The 18394-nt window shown below is 42.5% G+C and overlaps 2 protein-coding genes across 2 annotated transcripts in view; both read right to left on the reverse strand.

Annotated features, from left to right (window-relative positions):
* LOC141106919 (uncharacterized) overlaps positions 1-2622 on the reverse strand; it is a 68515-nt gene extending 65893 nt beyond the window's left edge. Inside the window, 4 exon segments of the mRNA XM_073597849.1 lie at positions 10-133; positions 220-390; positions 1713-1794; positions 2609-2622. Coding sequence (XP_073453950.1) covers positions 10-133; positions 220-390; positions 1713-1794; positions 2609-2622 — 391 coding nt within the window.
* A 6789-nt stretch (positions 2623-9411) lies between these two features.
* On the reverse strand, positions 9412-18023 carry LOC141105068 (uncharacterized). Its single transcript, XM_073594898.1, has 8 exons — positions 17798-18023; positions 15879-15973; positions 15635-15757; positions 15425-15548; positions 15211-15308; positions 14971-15105; positions 14792-14879; positions 9412-13762 (listed from the first exon to the last, which is right to left on the reverse strand). The coding sequence occupies exons 2-8, from the start codon at positions 15954-15956 to the stop codon at positions 12048-12050; spliced, it is 2361 nt and encodes a 786-aa protein (XP_073450999.1). The 5' UTR covers positions 15957-15973; positions 17798-18023; the 3' UTR covers positions 9412-12047.
* Positions 18024-18394: the final 371 nt, after the last annotated feature.

Below are 18394 nucleotides of genomic sequence, written 5' to 3' on the forward strand. Positions count from 1 at the left end.
TCCTCTTACCCGGTGATGTGAGGGGCGGCTGATTCTCCATCATGATGTCCTTGTAGAGATCCTTGTGTCCTTCTATAAACTCCCACTCCTCCATGGAGAAATAGACAGTGACATCCTGACACCTTATAGGAACCTGACACACACAATGATACAGTCACCATCCAGACACATCCCTTGTCTGTTACTGGATAATGTCCCAGAATTCCCGGCACCGCTCACCTCTCCTGTCAGCAGCTCAATGATCTTGTTGGTGACTTCTAGAATCTTCTTGGCACTGGTTACCTCTGTTGTCAGGCAGTGAGGTGGAGGCACTGTGATGGGTGATATCCTCTGAAGACGGCTGCTGGGTGTTATTGGAACTCTAGATATTTTCTTCACTACTTTATAATCCTGTGTATAGAGAGAAATTAACAATTGTCACTACAGACTTCCCAAAATCCTCCTCACGCCAGGTCATTTTTTTAAGCACAACTCCAACTAAAACCTTTTATTTTTAGGCTTAAAATCACTTGAGAAGCAGCAGACATGCTGTTGAGAGTGCACAGAATTAGATGTAATAGAAGTCCCATCGTCATTGGGATAAAAAAAAAGCCCCATCATTGGTGTCAATGACATTTAACAAGCCCCATTTTTGGTCTCCGTGGGATAAAATATCGTTGGTGTCGGTGGGATAAACTAAGGCCCATCGTTGGTGTCGGTGGAATAAACTAAGGCCCATCGTTGCTGTCAGTGGGATAAACTAAGGCCCATCGTTGGTGTCGGTGGAATAAACTAAGGCCCATCGTTGCTGTCAGTGGGATAAACTAAGGCCCATCGTTGGTGTTGGTGGGATAAACTAAGGCCCATCGTTGCTGTCAGTGGGATAAACTAAGGCCCATCGTTGGTGTCGGTGGAATAAACTAAGGCCCATCGTTGGTGTCAGTGGGATAAACTAAGGTCCATCGTTGGTGTCGGTGGGATAAACTAAGGCCCATCGTTGGTGTCGGTGGGATAAACTAAGGCCCATCGTTGGTGTCAGTGGGATAAACTAAGGCCCATCGTTGGTGTCGGTGGGATAAACTAAGGCCCATCGTTGGTGTTGGTGGGATAAACTAAGGCCTGTTGTTGGTGCCGGTGAGATAACATAAGGCCCATTGTTGGTGTCGGTGGGATAAACTAAGGCCCATCGTTGGTGTCGGTGGGAAAAACTAAGGCCCATCGTTGGTGTCGGTGGGATAAACTAAGGCCCGTAGTTGGTGCCGGTGAGATAACATAAGGCCCATCGTTGGTGTCGTGGGATAAACTAAGGCCCATCGTTGGTGTCGGTGGGATAAACTAAGGCCCGTAGTTGGTGCCGGTGAGATAACATAAGGCCCATTGTTGGTTCCGGTGGGATAAAATAAACGTGTTTGGAGAAAGCAACAGTTTAGACTAACATCAGTCCTTCCTCAGATCAATAGATGCCCCATTTCCATCATACAGGGATAAAGAAACAAAGAAGTCTTATATTGTAACAAGGAATAACTCCATTGGAGTGTAACAATGTGATCTGCAGTCATTCTCCGACTTACCTTGTATCTTTCTACCTAGATGTGTTTCCAATTATGTTACTTTGTGTGCAAGTTTTTCAACTTCAAGTTCTGCAACCCCTCAATCCTTTCTCCTAAATATATTGGCGTTCGTAGCAGCGGAGGGGGGTTACTGGGTCTAAATATAAAATAATATCTTATTACCTCCTCTACTGCCAGTTCCAGCAATGTCTTCTCTCTACTTCCTCCCGACTCACCTCTAACCCGGAAATTCTTCTTTATACTCCTACATCACTTCCTCTCTGGATATGACATCACTTCCTGTTTGTAGGTTCCACTGACAATAAGCCACCTTGTGGAGAGTCTGAAAAATGCACCCTACATTGTTGTTCAATATATATATATATATATATATATATATATATTAATTACATACACACTATATTGACAAAAGTATTGGGACACCCCTCCAAATCATTGGATTTAGGCGTTTCATTCACTTCCATGGCCACAGGTGTATAAAATCAAGCACCTTGTCTGCAGACGGCTTCTACAAACATTTGTGAAAGAATGGGTCGCTCTCAGGAGCTCTGTGAATTCAAGCGTGGTACCGTGATAGGTTGCCACCTGTGCAATAAGTCCATCTGTGAGATTTCCTTGCTACTAAATATTCCACGGTCAACTGTTAGCGGTATTATAACAAAGTGGAAGCAACTGGGAACAACAGCAACTCAGCCACGAAGTGGTAGGTCATGTAAAATGATAGAGCGGAGTCATTGATATCTGTAGCTCACAGTGCACAGAAGTCACCAACTGTCTGCAGAGTCAATAGCTACAGACCTCCAAACTTCATTAGGCCTTCAGATTAGCACAACAACAGTGCATAGAGAGCTTCATGGATAGGGTTTCCATGGCCGAGCAGCTGCATCCAAGCCTTATATCACCAAGTGCATTGCAAAGCATTGGATGCAGTGGTGTAAGCACGCCGCCACTGGACTCTAGAGCAGTGGAGAAGTGTTCTCTGGAGTGACCAGTCACGCTTCTCTGTCTGGCAATCCGATGGACCTGTCTGAGTTTTGCGGTTGCCAGAAGAACAGTACTTGTCTGACTGCATTGTGCCAAGTGTAAAGTTTGGTGGAGGGGGACGATGGTGGGGGGTTGTTTTTCAGGGGTTGGGCTTGGACCCTTAGTTCCAGTGAAGGGAACTCTTAAGTCATTAGCATACAAAGACATTTTGGACAATTTCATGCTCCCAAATTTGTGGGAACAGTTTGGGGATGGCCCCTTCCTGTTCCAACATGACTGCACACCAGTGCACAAAGCAAGGTCCATAAAGTCATTGATGAGCGAGTTTGGGGTAGAGGAACTTGACTGGCCTGTCACTGGTGCGCAGTCATGTGGGAACAGGAAGGGGCCATCCCCAAACTTTTCCTACAAAGTTGGGAGCATGAAATTGTCCACAATGTTTTGGTATGCTGATGCCTTAAGAGTTCCCTTCACTGAAACTAAGAGGCCAAGCCCAACCCCTGAAAAACAACCCCCACCCAACATTATCCCCCCCCCACCAATGATTTGGACTAGTGCACAAAGAAAGGTCCATAAAGACATGGATGAGCGAGTTCTGGAAGAGCTTCTGGAAGAATGGTCAAACATTCCCATAGACACACTCCTAAACCTTGTGGACAGCCTTCAAGAGTTGAAGCTGTTGTAGCTGCAGAGGGTGGGCCAACTCAGTATTGAACCCTACGGAGTAAGGGCCCGTATACACGATCCGAAAATTGGACGAAAAATACCGCTTTCAACACAATCCTACGATAATCGGATCGTTAGTACAGAGCTTTCGAGAGCCGATCACGATAGTTCATCCGATATTATTAGATTTACTTGGCAGTATTTTAAATATATTTTATGTATTAATTGTTTAAAAAAAATTACTGTATATTTTCTATAATTGGTACCTGGAAAGTCCATTTTTCCATTTTTTTATTTAACTGATATTATTAGATTGGACAAGCACGAAAATTTTCCTCGTACGATACCAGATCGTACGATTTTCGTTTAGTCAGTACAGTTGTCCTCCAAAAATACAATACAAACATACTACAACACAACACTTCCGATTTTCGTTTATGTTGTACGAGAATTTTCGTGACTTTAGTAACCTATTCAATTTCTACTTGCGACTAGTAAGCGGAAAAAGTCAGACGATCTGTCGTCCCATTTTCGGATCGTGTGTATGGGGAGTAAGACTGGGATACCATTAAAGTTCGTGTGCGTGTAAAGGCAGGTGTCCCAATCCAATACTTTTGGCAATATAGTGTATATATATATATATATATATATATATATATATATATATATATATATATATATATAGCTCATATCATAATATGTTTATCTAAAATATACCAATTTTTAGGGGGACTGACCCTCTGAAATGGAACTCTTCCGGAAGACGTTTTTGGATGGGAGGTGTTGGATGGAATACGGGAGGGTTAGAACTGTTGTGTGTCGGCCTGCATGTCCTCCATGTGCACCAACAACCACATGATGGAGCACCGCTCACTTAAGATGCCAGTTTCGTATTTCAGGGAAACAAGATACAAGTATGAAAAAGTTTACCAATGTATCTCCAAAGATTAGTCATGCTGTATCAGAGTCGGCATCTTCCACACGTAGCGTTGGATGTTTCCCCAACTAAACCGGCTTTTAACCACTTGACCTCCAGAAGGATTTACCCCCTCCATGACCAGAGCATGTTTTGCTATTCAGCACTGAGCTACTTCAACTGACAATGGTGCGGTCATGCCACGCTGTACCCAAATGAAATTTATATCATTTTTTTCCACACAAATAGAGATTTCTTTTGGTGGTATTTGATCACATCTGGTTTTTTTTATAAACCACTTAAGGACCACCCCACGTACATTTACTGCAGCAGAGCGGCCCTTAAGCGCAAACTCACGTAGCTGTACGTGATTCCTGTTGTCGGCTCTGGGGCTCCCGCTGTGGTTGGCCGATCGTTTGTAGGAGAGACAGAATGGCGGTCTGCTTATGTAAACAAGGCAGACCGCTGTTCTGTCACAGAGGGAGAAAGAGATCTTGTGTTCCTGCTAATCAGGAACATAGATGTCTCTCTTCCTCCAGTCAGTCCACCTCCCACACAGTAAAGCCTCGTACACACGATTGGATTTTCCACAGACAAAACCTCGGACTTTTGTCCGAAGGCGTGTGCCAAAAAAAAAAGCCAATATAAAGTAATAGTAGTGGTAGAAAAAAGTACTTGTGGATTTATTGAACCTTTTTTTTTTGGTTAATTCCCCTTTAAGGGGGTATGGCAGGGGGCGTGTCCTATGCCTACATACGTTTGGTTAGTGAGTGTCCCCTATTCCCATCTCAAAATGTTGGGAGGTGTGTGAGTGTTGATTCGCGCTTTTCATTTCGCACTTTTCATTTTGCGCTTTTCAGTTCGTTTCTGAACTGCCGTTCGTCAACCAGACATGTTGCGGAATCAGAGGAGATAACGTGTTATTTATTATTGTCCTTGGAGTTATTGCTTTGACCCAAGTCCAGTCCAGGAACAGGAGGAGGAGGATTTCTTGGACCAAAAATTGGTTGCTTTATTAATGGTGACCAATTCTGTCATATGCCTTTGCTGCGGGAGCTCCAGGAGAATAATCCGGATGATTTTCGGAATTATCTCTGGATGACGGACCCCTGCTTTCACCAAATCTTGGCATTGATGACCCCCTATATTAAGAAGCAGGACACATGCATGAGGCTTTTATTTTATTTTTTGGTTGAATAATAATTTGAGTTGGTATATTTTCTATTATTATATTATTATTATTATTATTATTATTATTATTATTATTATTATTATTATCATTATTTTATTATAAATATTAATATTTTCTATATTTTTGGATGCGTAGAATGCACTTTTTGGTTAAGTTCTATCGGCAGATAACATGTCTAATTTTATTTGTTTTCTTTTTTTAATGCACAATAAAAAAATTGTGGAGAATAATACTTGGCTATGTGTTTTACTTTAAATGACAGTTTGGGAGTCGGCAGTTATATTTAAAAAAAAATACAATGTAAAATTAACAAGGGACACCAAAACTACAGGATAATGGTGTTGTGGTAACTTGCCCAAATAAAAAAATAAAAAAGCATAATAATATTATTCTTGATATCACTAGAAAAAAAAAGCCTTTGAAAATGTGTTTGCAATAACTCCATCAGTATCACCAGCAAAGCAGCTTCATTATTATCCCATTAAAGAAGAAGAGAATTGTGCGCTGCATTTCCAGATTTCAGAATTTGCCGCGTCACGAATGTTAATTCTCCATTACGATCGCTGGTTTACAAGACCGACCGCTTCTGGCTCATCCTTGCTTCCGAGCATGTGCGTTTTGTACTTTGGACTTTTGTCCGACGGACTTGTGTACACACGCTCGGAAAATCCGACAACAGACATTTGTCCGCGGAAAATGTTAAAACCTGCCATCCAACATTTGTCTGCGGAAAATCCGACAACAATTGTCTGATGGAGCGTACAGACGGTCGGATTTTCCGCCAACAGCCTGTCATCACACATTTCCCATCCGAAAATCCGATCGTGCGTACGAGGCTCAAAAAAGCACTTAAGAACACAGTTAACCTTTTGATCCGCCCTGATGTTAACCCCTTCCCTGCCAGTGTCGTTTATACAGTGACAGTGCATTTTCTTTTAGCACTGATCACTGTATTGGTGTCACTTGTCCCCAAAAAGTGTCAGATTTGCCCGCCGCAATGTCGCAGTCCCGCTAAAAAAAATTGCTGATCGCTGCCATCACTACCCTGTTTCCCCGAAAATAAGACCTAGCGTGATTGTCGGTGATGGCTGCAATATAAGCCCTACCCCCCCCAAATAAGCCCTAGTTAAAGTTGTAGGTCTTACTTTCAGGGTAGGGCTTATTTTCGGGGAAACAGGGTAGGGCTTATTTGGGGGGTAGGGCTTATATTGCAGACAATCACGTTAGGGGTCTTATCTTCGGGAAAACAGGGCAGTAAAAACAATTAAAAAAAGATTAAAAGTCCATAAATCTATCCCATAGTTTGTAGACACTAAAACTTTTGAGCAAACCGATCAATATACGCTTAGTCCTCATGCACACGGACGTTTTTACAGCTGCTTTTTTGAGCTTTTTTTGCAGCTTAAAAGGGCCTGTCTATGTTAGTCTATGGCTTCATGCCCACCTAGGCGTTTTTGAGCTGCAAGTGGCATAGGCGTTTTTAAGCTGTAAAAAAAACCCAGGACCAGTGGGTTCTGAGAGACGTTTTTCAGCTGTAAAAACGCTCTAACGCTGAAAAACGCTCAAAAACGCTCAAAAACGTCATTCACCAACGTTTTTTAGCGTTTTTGATCCATTGAAAAAAAAAAAAAAAAATTGAAAAAAAAAACGCTCAAAAACGCTAAAAAACGCTATTGCAAAAACGCTGAAAAAAGCTGAAAAAAAAAAAAAAATCACTGCAAAGATACTGGCGTTTTCATAACGTTTTTTTAACAGCCTGTGTGCATGAGGGCTAATTGAGATTTTTTTTACCACAAATTTGTAGCAGAATACATATTGGCCTAAATTGATGAAGAAATTCGATTTTTTACATTTTTTTTTATTGGATGTTTTATAGCAGAAAGTAAAAAAATATATATATTTTTTTGTATATAGCGGTTTTTATTTTTTGCGCTATAAACAAAAAAAAAAAAAAACAACAATTTCGAAAAAAAAACAAAACAATATTTTTTACTTTCTGCTATAAAACATCCAATAAAAAAAAGGAAAAATTTGAATTTCTTCATCAATTTAGGTGATCAAATCCCACCAAAAGAAAGCTCAATTGAAAACCATATAAAAAAAATATATGTGAAAAAATATAAGTACACAAATGCTTAGTGGTAGTCCATAAATGTGTAGAGATCCCACTCGGGGTTATCAACACAATTGGTAAATACGAGTGTTCCAACAGGTCTTAGTGCACCTGTGCATAACTAATAGTCCATCAGGTAGATTAAATCTTCATTCATAGTGATTAGCATAAAAACAGTGACTGTGAGTGTGTTCAGGAATTCCACTTGTGACTTCGTGCTCCCCCTCAAGCATCCCCACTCACCAGATCCCCTCACCCCCCACTGGGGTAATGTGCTTATCTTTAAGCCCACCACGGTTGCTCCACCAATCTCGTCCAAAGATCTGGGATATTCCACCTTCTTACAGATGTTATCTGATGTATCTCTGTGGTAGACTCCTTTTCGGATTAGCAGTTTTCAGCAGTCTTGTGACTTCTATCAGTGCCTAGTTAAAGCCTGTGAAGGACTCTCAGATCATGAGAAACAAAATTCTCTGGTCTGATGAAACAAAGATTGAACTCTTTGGCCTGAATGGCAAACGTTATGTCTCGAGGAAACCAGGCACAGCTCATCACCTGGCCAATACCATCCCTACAGTGAAGCATGGTGGTGGCAGCATCATGCTGTGGGGATGTTTTTCAATAGCAGGAACTGGGAGACTAGTCAGGATCGAGGGGAAAGATGAATGCAGCAATGTACAGAGACATCCTTGATGAAAACCTGCTCCAGAGCGTTCTGGACCTCAGACTGGGGCGAAGGTTCATCTTCCAACAGGACAATGACCCTAAACACACAGTCAAGATAACAAAGGAGTGGCCAACTCTGTGAATGACCTTGGGTGGCCCAGCCAGAGCCCCGAATGGAACCCAATCAAACATCTCTGGAGAGATCTGAAAATGGATGATGGCTGTGCACCGATGCAATCCAACCTGATGGAGCTTGAGAAGAATGGTAGAAACTGCCTAAAATAGGTGTGCCAAGCTACATAGTTACATAGTAGGTGAGGTTGAAAAAAGACACAAGTCCATCAAGTCCAACCTATGTGTGTGATTATATGTCAGTATTACATTATATATCCCTGTATGTTGCGGTCATTCAGGTGATTATCTAATAGTTTCTTGAAGCTATCAATGCTCCCCACTGAGACCACCGCCTGTGGAAGGGAATTCCACATCCTTGCCGCTCTTACAGTAAAGAACCCTCTACGTAGTTTAAGGTTAAACCTCTTTTCTTCTAATTGTAATGAGTGGCCACGAGTCTTGTTAAAATCTCTTCTGCGAAAAAGTTTTAACCCTATTGTGGGGTCACCAGTACAGTATTTGTAAATTGAAATCATATCCCCTCTCAAGCGTCTCTTCTCCAGAGAGAATAAGTTCAGCGCTCGCAACCTTTCCTCATAACTAAGATCCTCCAGACCCTTTATTAGCTTTGTTGCCCTTCTTTGTACTCGCTCCATTTCCAGTACATCCCTCCTGAGGACTGGTGCCCAGAACTGGACAGCATACTCCAGGTGCGGCCAGACCAGAGTCTTGTAGAGCGGGAGAATTATCGTTTTATCTCTGGAGTTGATCCCCCTTTTAATGCCAATATTCTGTTTGCTTTATTAGCAGCAGCTTGGCATTGCATGACATTGCTGAGCCTATCATCTACTAGGACCCCCAGGTCCTTTTCCATCCTAGATTCCCCCAGAGGTTCTCCCCCAGTGTATAGATTTCATTCATATTTTTGCCACCCAAATGCATTATTTTACATTTTTCTACATTGAACCTCATTTGCCATGTAGTCGCCCACCCCATTAATTTGTTCAGGTCTTTTTGCAAGATTTCCACATCCTGCGGAGAAGTTATTGCCCTGCTTAGCTTAGTATTGTCTGCAAATACAGAGATTGAACTGTTTATCCCATCCTCCAGGTCGTTTATGAACAATAGCTAATAGCATCATACTCAAAAAGACTTGAGGGTGTAATTGGTGCCAGAGGGGCTTCAACAAAGTATTGAGCAAAGGCTGTGATACTTATGTACATGGGATTTTTTCCCTTTTTTATTTTTAATAAATTTGCAAAGATTTCAAACAAACTTGCCCCACCCCCACGTGGACACCCATGCTGCCAACACTGCTCTGCAAAATCCCCAGCTGAATTGGGGACATGGTCAGAAGGGGGAGACAGAGAGTAGCAGGATCAAGCAGGTTTTTTTTTTGAAGAATACAGAAAAAGAATCTCAAAGTGACTGAGTGAGTATGAACAGCATGTAATACACCATTTATTGATTGTTACACCCGAGAACAAGGTTGATTCTTAACGACACTTCCATATACACAAACCACAGGTACTCTTTCTTTATCAGCATGTAAAAATACAAATATGATCATGATACACTATATAACGAAAAGTATTGGGGCGCCTGCCTTTACACACATGAACTTTAATGGCATCCCAGTCTTGGTCCGTAGGGTTCAATATTGAGTTGGCCCACCCTTTGCAGCTATAACAGCTTCAACTCTTCTGGGAAGGCTGTCCACAAGGTCATCCATGTCTTTATGGACCTTGCTTTGTGGTCCATATCATTTGGTGGAGGGGTGATTATGGTGGGGGGGGGTTGTTTTTTTTTTAGGGGTTGGGCTTTGCCCCTTAGTTCCAGTGAAGGGAACTCTTAAGGTATCTGCATACCAAGACATTTTGGATAATTTCATGCTCCCAACTTTGTGGGAACAGTTTGGGGATGGCCCCTTCCTGTTCCAACATGACTGCACACCAGTGCACAACGCAAGGTCCATAAAGACATGGATGAGCGAGAAGGTCTGGCTCATAGTCTCCACTCTAATGCCACGTACACACGATCGGATTTCTTGTCGGAAAAAGATATGACGGCTTTTCCGTCGGGATTCCGCTCAAGTTTGCCTTGAATACACACAGTCATGCAAAAGCTTGCTGAAATTACGACCATCAAGAACGCGGTGACGTACAACACTACAACGAGCCGAGAAAATGAAGTTCAATGCTTCCGAGCATGCGTCGAATTGTTTCCGAGCATGCGTAGGAATTTTGCACGTCGGAATTGCCACAGACGATCACGTTTTCAGATAGGAACTTTTCCTGACCGCAAAAATTGAGAGCATGCTCGCGATCTTTTGCTGGCTGGAATTCCGCCAGCAAAAGACCGATGGAGCATACACACGGTCGCATTTTCCGACAAAAAACTCTCATCGGTCTTTTGCAGGGCGAAATTCCGATCGTGTGTACGCGGCATAATTCATCCAAAAGGTGTTCTATCGAGTTGAGGTCAGGACTCCTCCACCCCAAACTCGCTCATCCATGTCTTTATGGACCTTGCTTTGTGCACTGGTCCAAATCATTTGGTGGAGGGAGGATTATGGTGGGGGGTTGTTTTTCAGGGGTTGGGTTTGGCCCCTTAGTTCCAGTGAAGGGAAGTCTTAAGTCATCAGCATACCAAGACATTTTGGATAATTTCATGCTCCCAACTTTGTGGGAACAGTTTGGTGATGGCCTCTTCCTATTCCAACATGGCTGCCCACCAGTGCACAAAGCAAGGTCCATAAAGACATTGATGAGCGAGTTTGGGGTGGAGGAACTTGGCTGGCCTGCACCTCAACCTGATAAAACACCTTTGGGCTGCAAAGGGTGAGCCAACTCAATATTGAACCCTACAAACTAAAGCCTCCTACACACAAATCGGATTTTCGGCAGGGAATTGTGTGATGACAGACTGTTGGCCTAAAATGCGACCGTTAGTACGCTCAATCAGACAATTGTTGTCCAACTTTCGGCCAACAAATGTTGGATGGCAGGCTAGTAAATTTTCGTTCTGACCTCAACCCGATAGAACACCTTTGGGGTGGACTGGAGCCAGGCCTTCTCGTTCCAACATCAGTGCCTGACCTCACATTTGAGCTTCTGGAAGAATGGTCAAACATTCCCATAGACACACTCCTAAACCTTGTGGACAGCCTTCCCAGAAGAGTTGAAGCTGTTATAGCTGCAAAGGGTGGGCCAACTCAATATTGAACCCTACGGACTAAGACTGGGATGCAAGTAAAGTTCATGTGTGTGTAAAGGCAGGCGTCCCAATACTTTTTGTAATATGGTGTATCGCCCATCTGAACAATGTTTATAAATTCTGTATCAGATGGCTTGTTTCTATGACCTCAGTAGCTATTACATTTGTTGGATTTTCACGGCAACTCCAGGCTGTCATTTTGGCAGCTGGGAAATGCTTTCAGGTACGAGCGTGGAAAGCGACAGAGGAGAAGAATTCCCACAAGAGTTGAAGCTGTTATAACTGCAAAGGGTGGACCAACTCAATATTGAACCCTACGGACTAAGACTGGGATGCCATTAAAGTTCATGTGTGTGTGTAAAGGCAGGCGTTCCGGAACTTTTGGTAATGTAGTGTGTAATAATGATTGTATGGAGAGAAACGATGAGGGTGCTCAGCCATTGGATAGGTCTAGATATGGATTCGTTATTTATTACGGGCCGCCAGACCTTCCAACCACAATCTCTACAGAACCAAAGTGACGCCATCTTGTTTTCTTCTAGAACCTCTAAACCATGAAATAGAACCCTCCCGAGTCCGACTTTTCTGGCTTTTTTTTTTCTCTGCAAAATGTTTCCATAAGAAAGGCCATCAGCCCGTGTGAATTCTCTGGTGTCTTAAAAGTTTTTTCCTGTAAATAAAACCTTTCCCGCACTCTGAACATGTATAAGGACGCTCCCCCGTGTGAATTCTCTGGTGCTCAAGAAGGCTTCCCTTATCACTGAAATATCTTCCGCACTCCGAACATGAAAACGGACGCTCACCCGTGTGAACTCTCTGGTGTCTGAGAAGGCTTGCTTTACGGCCGAAACATTTCCCGCACGCCGAGCACGAGAAAGGACGCTCGCCCGTGTGGATTCTCTGGTGTGAAAGAAGGTTTCCTTTCTGAATGAAACACTTCCCGCACTCCGAGCATGAGAAAGGGCGGTCGCTCGTGTGAATTTTCTGATGCGTAAGAAGGCTTTGTTTCTGATTGAAACCTTTCCCGCACTCGGAGCACGAATAGGGACGCTCGCGCGTGTGAATGATCTGATGCGTGAGGAGGTTTCTTTTCTCGGTAAAACGTTTCCCGCACTCTGAGCATGAATAGGGACGTTCACCCGTGTGGCTTCGCTGGTGTATAAGAAGTATTCTTTTCTCAGCAAAACACTTCCCGCACTCTGAACATGAATAGGGTCGCTCCCCCGTGTGAATTCTCTGGTGTATAACGAGCGTCCTTTTCTTAGTAAAAGATTTCCCGCACTCTGAGCATGAATAAGGGCGTTCACCAGTGTGAACTCTCTGGTGTTTTAGAAGGTCTTCTTTCCGAACAAAACATTTTCCGCACTTAGGACATGAATGTGGACGCTCACCTGTGTGGATTTTCTGGTGTCTAAACAGGCTTACTTTATGACTGAAACACTTCCCGCACACTGAACATGAGAAAGGACGCTCACCGGTATGAATTCTCTGGTGTATAACAAGCGTTCTTTTTTCTTTAAAACATTTCCCGCACTCTGAGCATGGAAAAGGGCGCTCACCAGTGTGAATTCTCTGGTGTTTTAGAAGGTCTTCTTTGCTAATGAAACCTTTCCCACACTCAGAGCACGAATAGGGGCGTTCCCCAGTGTGAGATTTTCGGTGTCTATGAAGCGTTCCTCTCTCAGCAAAACACTTCCCGCACTCTGAACACGAATAAGGACGCTCACCAGTGTGGATCCTCTGGTGGATAACAAGTTTTTCTTTCCGAACGTAACTTTTCCCGCACACTGAGCATTGGAAAAGACGCTGGCCCGTGTGAATTCTCTGGTGTGAGAGAAGGTTTCTCTTTTCAGTGAAAGATTTCCCGCACACTGAACAGGACAATGAACCCTCTCCTGTGTGAGCTCCTTCATGGTTTATGGAAGATTCTTCGGGATTAGAAGGGTCCGTAAATGTGTCTACATTGTGAGGACTTAGATGGACATCTGAAGTCATAGTATGTGATTGGTGGGATGGTTCCTCGGGATTGGAGGGATCTGAGGATGTGTCTACACTGTGAGGACTTAGATGGACATCTGAAGTCATAGTATGTGATTGGTGGGATGGTTCCTTGGGATTAGAAGGGTCTGTAGATGTATCTACACTGTGAGGACTTAGATGGACATCTGAAGTCATAGTATGTGATTGGTGGGATGGTTCCTCAGGGTTGGAAGGATCCATGGATGGTTGGAGGAATTGAGGTTTGTGATGTATGATGTGAGTAATGGGGACCTTCTGTGTGATTCCATCATCTTTTGGAGATAAATGCCGATCTCCCTCCGAGGTTCTCCAACCCTCGCCTCCATCTGATTCAAAACAATGAAATACAATCTTACTGGTTTTCTCCACGCCTTACAGTCATCAGACAAATGTATTGATACAACTAGACGTGTGCAGAAGGAAAAAAAAAATTGTTTTGGATCGATTCGTTAAGTTACTAATTTCGTTTCGTTGATTTGCTTTCGACTCAAATATTTCCATTGCATTCAAAGTATTCAAATTGAATTCAAATATAAAATATCAAACCTATTTTCGGAAAACGGTTATATTCTATTGTATTCTATTCTGTTTTACTCTTTTCTATTTTATTCTATTCTTTTATATTCTATTCTTTTATTTTATATTCTATTCCTCCCGCTGATACTAATTATGGGGCACTATTCCTCCCTACTGATACCAATGATGGGGCACTATTCCTCCCACTGACATCAACGATGGGGCACTATTCCTCCCACTGATACCAATGATGGGGCACTATTGATTCCACTGATACCAACGATGGGGCACTATTACTTCCACTGATACCAATGATGGGGTACTATTCATCCTACTGACAACAATGATGGGGCACTATTCCTCCCACTGACACCAATGATGGAGCACTATTCCTCCCACTAATACCAATGATGAGGCACTATTCCTTCCAGTGATACCAATGATTGGGGCACTATTCAACCCACTGATACCAATGATGAAGCACTATATCTCTCACTGACACCAACGATGGGGCACTATTCCTCTCACCAATAATAATTATGGGACACTATTTCTCCTACTGACCAACAAACCTGAGGCATTATTTACAACGGACTCTACTCTCAGTGGCCACAGTCTCCCACCATTCTAAAGTCTGAAGGACAGTAAACTGGCTCTTTGTTTAAAAAGTCTGGAGACCCCTGATCTATAAAAAAAATGGGTTGAATGATGCTGGATGTCAGACTGAGGCCTTCTAGTGGTGGAAAAGTACTGTGGGTAACAGCTTTGGGTTGAAGGTGACTAATGATGCCCAACTTACTTTTGTGTGTGTTATATACAAAATGTAATAAATGTCTCACCTTCCGCCATAGACTGCTGAGCTCCTCTCACCAACGTCTCTTCTTTTTCCTCTTTAGCCTCAACTTTGATGTCTTTTAGTTCTTCAACCTAAACCCCGAAATTGAAAAAAAGTAACAGCCAATAAAAGATTTCACAGAAGAATATCATCGCTTAGAAATATTTTGAGTTCTTTTTCTACCTGATCATGGTGGGTATAGCTGTGAACTTTCTGTGTGGAATCCCGGGAACAATGATCACCCTCCCTCACACATTGTCCATCCAACTTTCCTTGTTCTTCCATAAACTCAACTTTGATGTCTTTCAGTTCTTCACTCTAAACCCCAAAGATGACAGAATACATTTATAAAAAGGAACATAGAAGAATGTTTTCTCATAGCCTAGAAGGCATTTGTAGGTCTACATGCTCAGTCCCACCTACCTGATGACGGTGAGGGATGGTGTGATCTTCCTGTGTGGAACCCCAGGAATACAGAGGACGGGGACATCTCTCTGGTGGGTTCCCATTACTGGATCCATCTGTAGGAAACACACACACTGACTGAATACATTGTTTCTATGTGTTTATCAGATGATGGGGGATCTAGGTGGACCCTCCGTACTGCTCTCTCCTTTACAATAAAGTCTCCTCTTACCCGGTGATGTGAGGGGCGGCTGATTCTCCATCATGACGTCCTTGTAGAGATCCTTGTGTCCTTCTAAATACTCCCACTCCTCCATGGAGAAATAGACAGTGACATCCTGACACCTTATAGGAATCTGACACACACAATGATACAGTCACCATCCAGACACATCCCTTGTCTGTTACTGGATAATGTCCCAGAATTCCCGGCACCGCTCACCTCTCCTGTCAGCAGATCAATGATCTTCTTGGTGACTTCTACAATCTTCTTGGCACTGGTTACCTCTGTTGTCAGGCAGTGAGGTGGAGGATCTTCAGATATTTTCTTCACTACTTTATAATCCTGTGTAGCAAGAGAGAATTACAATTATCACTAAAAAGTTCCCAGAATCCTCCTCATCTTTCTAGTCCGCTCATAACATGGATAAGAGTGATGTCATGTGACCTCCCAGAATCCTCCTCACCTCTCCAGTCAGCAGGTAGATGATCTCCAGGGTGAGGTCCAATATCCTCCTCGTCTTGTGGCTTTGGTCCTCCTCCATCCTCAGGACTCTCCTCTCTGTAGATGGATAATAAACTGAGAATTATTTGGACTGTACTGGGATTAATAATATCTGCACAGAGTTCTGACACCTCAGACTGCATCTTATATTATATTACAGGACTCGTTAATATCAATGAAAGTGAAAAAACCCTTTTATTGTAATCTTAGATTGGAGAATTGTTAGATCCTCCATGGAGGTCTTCTTCTGTCTGTTCTTCTATTGTCTTCTTTTCTTCTCTTTTGTCAGGGGGTGGGTGTCTCTTTCCCTTTTTTCCTCCTTTTTTCTTTTTTGGTCTGTGTTTTCCAGTTTCTTCTGGTTTTTGATTTACATATATATATATACGTATATTTTTATTATTTATTTTTTTTCATCATTAGTATATGACAGTTTATACTCAGTAATGGTTTATATATATATTTTTTTTTTTTATCATTATTATTTCACTGTCATATTGTCCTTTATTTGGACACTGGGTATTAATTTGATTGATTGTTTTGGTATATAATTACTTTTCTTTTTTTACACTTTTTAATCTCTTTTTGAATAGTGTATTCATACTGGTCTTGTTTATTATTTTGTTTATATACTGTCTGGTTTGTTATGTCTGTCAGGTCTCAGCTATGCAATGACATTTCTAGATTTTTTTGCTTGTTTTTTATAATAAGACATATAGCTGTGATGTCTAAATAAATATATTTTACATCTGAATCCGCAGAGTTCCCCTTTATATCTGAATCCGCAGAATTCTCTTTTACATCTGAATCTGCAAAGTTCCCCTTTACTTCTGAATTCGCAGAATTTCTGTTTACATCTGAATCCGCAGAGTTCCCCTTTACTTCTGAATCCGCAGAGTTCCTGTTTACATCTGAATCCGCAGAGTTCCCCTTTACTTCTGAATTCGCAGAATTTCTGTTTACATCTGAATCCGCAGAGTTCCCCTTTACTTCTGAATCCGCAGAGTTCCTGTTTACATCTGAATCCGCAGAGTTCCTCTTTACATCTGAATCTGCAGAGTTCCTCTTTACATCTGAATACGCAGGGTTCCCCTTTACATCTGAATCCGCAGGGTTCCTCTTTATATCTGAATCCGCAGGGTTCCCCTTTACATCTGAATACGCAGAGTTCCTCTTTACATCTGAATACGCAGAGTCTGCTCTTACATCTGAACTTGCAGAGTTCCCTTACACTGTAAGGGGGGACTCTGCAGACTCTGATGTAAGGGAGAACTCTGGGGACTCTAACATAAGGGATGCTCTGGGAACCCCTGATTTAAGGGGGAACACTGAGAACTCTGATGTACAGAGAGGACTGTGATGTAAGGGGGAACACTGTGGCCTCTGGTGTAAAGGGGAACTCTGATGTAAGGGGTGCTCTGAGAACCCTGATTTATCTTAGTGTACTTACTCAGAGGCAGGAGATAGAAGGGGGGAGGGGGGGGGGACTTCAGTCACAGTGGTGGCTTTGGGCAGTGTGAAAGAGAGTGTAACAGACACTCCCGGCTTAGATAACTGCAGCCAGCAACCCTGCTGGAAAGCCATAGTCCAAACTGAATAATGCGTCCGGGTTTCGGGTGGTCTGAAACCCGGAGACGTGATTCAAAACCCGAACTGTCCAGGTTAATCCTGGACAGGTGGCAACCCAAGTTGGAGAACAAAATTGTCTGCAGGCATTGTAGTGTTGCTCTTTTCCCTTATTCCTTGGTTAATGGAATAAAATAAGCCCATTTGCATTGTCAGTGAGATAAAGTAAGCCCCATCATTTGTGTCAGTGGTGGTGGTGGTGGTGGTGGTGGTGGGGGGGGGATTACTGGGTGTAAATATAAAATAATATCTTATTACCTCCTCTGCTGCCAGTTCCAGCAATGTCTCCTCTCTACTTCCTACTGCCTCACCTCTCACCCGGAACTTCCTGTTTATTTCTGACATCACTTCCTGTCAGCCATGCTATCACTTCCTGTTTCTGCGTTCCAACCACAAAACGTAGGATCACCTTCTGTGGAGAATCTAAAAACTGCAGTTTGGGTTGTATTTTAGTACGCCGACAGATGTTTCCTGAGGGTTTTTCAAATTTTTAGTATAAAGCCTCTTACACACGATGAGAATATCGGATGAATGATAGTCTGTCTTTTTTTTGTCATATCGAAAATGAAGAGGTTACTATAGTTACGAAAATTCTCGCACTACAGAATACAACTTGGGAAGTGATATAATGTATTGTAATGTAATCTTTCAATTCCGAGCATGTGTAGCCTTCGTCTTCCGATTTTTTTTTTTTTGACAATTAGTATGTTATTATTATTATTATACAGGATTTATGTAGCGCCAACAGTTTACGGAGCGCTTTACAATATAAAGCGGGAAAGTACAATTACAATACAATTCAATACAGAAGCATAGCTCCCAACTGTCCCGGATTTTGAGGGACTGTCCCAGAGT

Source organism: Aquarana catesbeiana, linkage group LG08 (assembly GCF_042186555.1).
Source record: "Aquarana catesbeiana isolate 2022-GZ linkage group LG08, ASM4218655v1, whole genome shotgun sequence".
Lineage (NCBI taxonomy): Eukaryota > Metazoa > Chordata > Amphibia > Anura > Ranidae > Aquarana > Aquarana catesbeiana.